Genomic DNA, 5,692 nt, shown 5'->3' with positions numbered 1-5,692 from the left:
GTTCACAAATGAGAGAAGCTGCTTAAACAAAGATCCTTAAAGCGTTATTTTATCCTCAAAACTCTGTGTTTGACAGATATAGGATGAGAGGGACGTTGACAGATTATTCAGGTGTTATGCTGAGAATTGCATCCAACTTGTGAAACAGTTTTTATGACGGTACAACTCATCTTTCTTTCTTGATGACAAAGTTCATACTTAATAAAACTGAGGAGACTTATTTTTCTATGGAATCGATAGAATACGCATTTCGATTAGCCTGTGTCGATATGACCTGCTCAGTGTTTGACTCTAAAGTGCGTCTCAGCTTCAGGATCCTCCATGAACTCCTCCAGGCTTCTGACCTTTTTCAACCAATCCGGTTTCTTTTTGTTAAACGATGTTGCAGTTTGGACCTCAGACGTTTGAAAACATGAGACAGAAAAAACATAGAGAACAAGAAAAACATGTTTAAAAAGCACTTTAAGGACTTTTTGACACCATGCACTCAGTTGCGACCCACTGAAAACATCTCTGTGACCCTCTTGTGGGTCCCAACCCACCAGTTGAGAACCACTGTTGTAGAGTTACCTCTAAGGGAGGATGCACAATGCCATATTTTGCATTGTCCTGCAAGGTGCATTTGTTTCCGCGCACAACACCGAAAAATCCCTCTCACAAATCAAAAGCATGTGACAGACGATGAAGTGAAACTTTGAAGTTTGAATCCATTTTTTTTTTTTTTTCAAGCGTCAGAAACCTGCTCTTTTTATCCAGCAGAGATTTGACATAGCAAACATAGGACAAAATGAACTCCAGCAGGACGTGTTAAATAATATAAAAAAATATGCTATTCACAAAAAGGAAGAGAAGAAAAAGTGTTCATTTTTATTAGCATACATGTCACTGAAACAAGCCATATGAACAGCGGTCTGCAAATGGCTCTGGGTGCATTATCAGGTAATGATGCTCTTTTTTCAGCAGGGGGCGACAAAGTCTCACAAGAAAAATAAAGACATGAAGCAGAACATAGTTTGACATAGCCCTCCTGTCCCATGCCTGTTTCAAAGCAGGCCTACAGTACTGATGTCAGGGTTGTTAAAGTTCCTCTGAAGTGGTTCATAAACACTCTGTGAAATAATGAATATACTCATTTAAAGAGCTCATGTTTCAACCTTTTCTCTTATTGTTCAGTGTATCTCTGCTTACTCAGATCAGATCCAAAGTCTCAGGTTTCCACACTGGCTCCTTTGAGATGACTTTGTGGGAAACCCTGCATCATTAAAAAAAAGGCAGGTCAAGTGTTTGCATACATAGAAGTCCAGTTTCTCTGATGGATAACGATGAACGATTTCTAATCAATGCACATGTAATCCTCTGTGCATGCACGCTGCTAACCTCCAACCCTGACTGTTCTCATCACGTCTGTAGATTGACAGCATGCAAATCAGTGAAGTCTGTGTTGGACTGGATTTCCTCCACACAGCAGATGCTCCGTCTGAGGTCCCTTGATTCCAAAAGTTCAGAGTCCAGTGAAGGTCACGACGTGTTTGCAGTCACATATCTCGGCTCACTGCCTCTTCATTCCCCCCCCTCTTCAGACACCATCATGCCATCATTGTCCTGAATGTCATTGGCAACCATTATTATCCCCTACTGCAAGAAACATGGCCAATTTCTGTCAACTCACTATATCCTCTCTCGCTCTTTTGTTAAAAGCTGCACCAGGCAAATTGTGCAAGGATGCTACCAGTCCAGCTGTGACGGAGAAAAAACATCTCAACTCAGAGTGGCTCAATCCAAATGTCCAGAACCGGACCGAGGTGTGCAGACGTGCAGGCACATACCCAGGAAGATTGCTAATGCCCTGTCCACAACCCACAATGCAACCTGTCCAAAGAAGCATGTCGGCCAGAAATAATCTCAGACCACATCGTAATATTTATAGACATCTGAAGCTGCTCAGGCTATATTAAGTGATGAAAATGCATTTTGATTTGTTGTAGTTTTAGAGCCTGTCTGTGGCTTTTACCACCACCAGCCATAACTTTTTATGACCACCTAATCAATCCAATACAACATAAGCTACTTTAACGACACGTCTACATTTTCAGTTTTTGTTGACATGGTCACAAACTTGATAATTCCTTTTGTTTTATTGCTCCCCTCATGTCGTGTTAATGGAGTCATATTGCGCTCGACTAGGCCTCCAACTACAACTATGGCTTCAATAGGAAGTCAGATGATCACCTTTCTGTCCATGTCAACAAAACCTGAGAAGATAGAAGTAGAGTGAATGGTCGAACTGTTGCATTAGATTTCAAAGTTGTCCATAATGCTACAGCTGATTGGAGAACATCTTTGCAGTCTCCCGAGCTCCAGGACTGGACGTGATGACGCCCATCATGTCCCACTACAACTGATGTCCACAAAAGATCAGTGTGCAGGATCAGTCCAGGTGGTGGACATTTAGATTGAGCCATTCAGTATTGCTGGCAGACGATCTTCTCCAACCAATGGAAATGATGAGTTTGCAAAAAAAACAAAAAAAAAACAGCTCCAGACGAAGCTGGATTCAAAAATGTTCACTTTGGTTTTGACTGTATTATAAAGCATTTTATAAACAGGTTTGTCAATTGAAAGTGTTTACAGGCTAAATCAAACATGAATACCATCTCGTCTCCATGTGCAAATAATGTGCAAAGTGTGCCAAGTGCAGCTTTTAACAAATCACACAATCTGAATCGGAATCTCACATTTTGATAAATCTTGCTAAACCGTACATTCAAGCCGGTCGACATTCGAGCATCTTTTTGAAGGCTTTCCTGAAGCTGTCGTCCAGGAAGGCGTAAAGGAACGGGTTGAGGCAGGAGTTGGCGTAGCTCAAGCTGGTGATGAAGTAGGAGATGCCGATGAGCAGCGGCGTGGTCCTTAGGTCCGTCGTCAGGGCGACGATGGTGCTGAGGTGGAACGGCGTCCAGCAGAACAGGCACACGGCCAGCACGATGAACACCATGATGGTGACCTTCTTCTTGGCCTTGTCGAGCGCCTTGGCGTTGCTGTTGAGGCGCATGTTCCTCAGCTTGTAGAGCATCATGGTGTACAGGATGCAGATGGTGGACACCGGGATGGCGAAGCCCAGGATGAGCGTGTAGATCCGGCTGGCCTTGAACCAGAGTCCCTCGGGGCTGGGGAAGCTGAGCAGGCAGCTCTTCCTCCCGTCGCTCGGGTCGACGTAGACGCTGGCGAAGACGGTGAATGGCATGACGATGAGGATGACGAGGATCCAGACGCACAGCGAGATGATCTTGGCCGCTCTGTAGGTGCGGTACGGCATGCGCTTTGACCTCACAGTCGCCAAGACGACCAGGTAGCGGTCGATGCTCATCACGGTCAGGAAGTAGATGCTGGAGAAGATGTTGTAGTGGTCGATGCTGAGGATGACTTTGCACAAGACCTCGCCAAAGGGCCAGTAGTGCAGCAGGTGTTCCGCTATGTTGATTGGCAAAACCAGAGTGAACAAATCGTCGGCGATGGCCAGGTTCAGGATGAACATGTTGGTCACCGTTTTCATCTTGGGCGCTTTGAGGATCACGTAGATGACGGCCGTGTTTCCCGTCAGTCCCACCGCGCAGATCACCGTGTAGATGACGGGTAAGATGACGTAGAGGTCAGCGTAGAAGTAGAACTCAGAGGGCGGGGTGCAGTTCATGTCGGTGAGGTTCCCCGACGTCAGGGAGTAGAAGTCCACAGAGTCGTTGCAGAGAGGCGGTGCCCCGCCGGGGAACGAGATATTCTCCATGTTTTGAAAAAAAAAAAAGTGAGATTAAAGTCTGTAAATCTGAGCGCTGAGGGATGTGCACTGATTTGGAATCAATTCTCAGTCAGGCTTTTGTTTGTTTTTCCTTTTTGAAGCATTTTCTTTTTTTCTACTTCCGTCATTCTCTCTCAGTCTAAAAAAAGGTCAAAAGTTCAGCAAAGGGGGGATTACCCTCCACTTAGATCACTGGAGATGTAGCTCATTGTTTATTTATCTGCCAGGGCCAGGAAGTCACTCAGCGTGGTATAGCAACAGGTCAACTGTTTAATTTAAGGGTCAGTATTTAGTAGTAGAGCGCTGTCTCAGGTTTCTGGGAATGTTGCAAAAATGAGAGAGAATCCACGGTCAAAAAAAAAACTGTAAAAAGTAACAGAGTGGTGTTCGAGAAACAAAATGTATAAATCCTGGGAAGTAAGTTTATCCAGAGAAAATCTCACCAGTACAGAGTAAGTCCTCTGTAAAAAAATAATAATAAATTTTTATCCTTGATGTGAGATTGCTCCAGGTGCTTTCTGATATAAGTTGGCTGTCATGGTTGAATTTTCTTTTTTTCCCCAGTTCCTTAAAACATATGACACTTTTGATTTCCTCCTTTGGTTCCTTCCTTCACTTTTTCTTTCTGCTGTCGGCGGGGAAATCACATCTTGTCTGCTGCTGTTGCGTTTGTCCTCGCACAAATATATCCCTCCTCCTCCTCCTCCTCCTTCTCCTCCTTAGCCTCTCTCCTCACCCCGGCGCTGAGGACTTGTAATGAGTTTTTAAAGGCTACCCGTGTCCACGATAAAGGTTTACGATGGTAATTTATGGTTATGAGTTAAGCGGTGTTTTCCTCATGGTGGTTCCAGTGCGCTCTGAAGACGGTGCCAAGGTCTTTACGCATGAGCGGCACAGCCACAAACCTGCACGACAGAGAGAGATGAGGACCTCGATTAGTTACCATGCACGCACATTATACATCACTGGGGGGAGAGTGGATGTAGGTCAGTAGACGACAGGTGCAGCCTTTACTAAAACAGCTTATTTTGATTGATTTAAACCAAAAGAAGACAACGTGTTTCATGATTACGCACCGTAAACAAAACGCTTCAAAATGATTTCAGCTATGCAATATAAACATCCTCTTATCAGAGTAGATGAACTCGAATTGATCCAATATGTGTAGCAAAAGTTAAAAAACAAGTCTAAAGTTTTTTTTGTAAAAATGTCCTGAGTGGAGAAAAAACACTAAAACAAAAAAAAAACGTTTTCTCTGGTAAACACATTTTATACGATCAGGTTTTAGAGGGAGATACACTTACTGTTAACTCAGTAAAAATGGATCAGGCATTTTAAATGATTAGGGCAGGTTTACTCACATCTGTATCCCCGGTAAAGTCTCTCCCCCTCCAGTCTTACATCTGTTGGAAACGCGCGCTGCTCTCCAGCCTCCTGCTCCTCTCTCGCTCTCTCTCCCCCCCATCTCTCTTTCCCCGCCTATCTCTCTCTCCCTCACGCTCGCTCTTCACACTCCACGTCGATCATGTGGTCTGTGAGACTCACGCTGCCCCATTACGTCGATCCCTCTTGAAAGTGACCTCATGTCAAGAAGATGTTTTCCCTTCTTGCTTCTCCCTTCTACTTTACAAAATCACCTGTCCATCAAACTGCCTCCACTGATTCCTCAATCTCTTTTGTCTCTTACTCTAGATAGTGTGAGGTGAGGAAAGTTTGGAGTATTGATTCGTTTATCAAAAATAAATAAAAATCTGTCCAACAACAACAACATCAATATTCAAACGTGTAAGTCCTTATATTTTGGTGCAGGTGAGGGCAGGAAACATCTTCTTAAAGACAAACTCCCACACACTGTCTAACTTGCAAACAAACATTTATTGGCAACATTTCAGTACTAGA

At 44.0% G+C, this 5,692-nt stretch overlaps 1 protein-coding gene across 1 annotated transcript; it reads right to left on the bottom strand.

The window, feature by feature from the left end:
• Positions 1-843: 843 nt before the first annotated feature.
• Positions 844-5,244, bottom strand: npbwr2b (neuropeptides B/W receptor 2b). The gene is made up of 2 exons (XM_020650461.3): positions 5,155-5,244; positions 844-4,698 (listed from the first exon to the last, which is right to left on the bottom strand). The coding sequence occupies exon 2, from the start codon at positions 3,779-3,781 to the stop codon at positions 2,765-2,767; it is 1,017 nt and encodes a 338-aa protein (XP_020506117.1). The 5' UTR covers positions 3,782-4,698; positions 5,155-5,244; the 3' UTR covers positions 844-2,764.
• Between the last annotated feature and the right edge of the window lie 448 nt (positions 5,245-5,692).

This window comes from Labrus bergylta, chromosome 12 (genome assembly GCF_963930695.1).
Source record: "Labrus bergylta chromosome 12, fLabBer1.1, whole genome shotgun sequence".
NCBI classification, from domain to species: Eukaryota; Metazoa; Chordata; class Actinopteri; order Labriformes; family Labridae; genus Labrus; species Labrus bergylta.
This window is presented reverse-complemented; position numbering and strand designations above follow the sequence as displayed.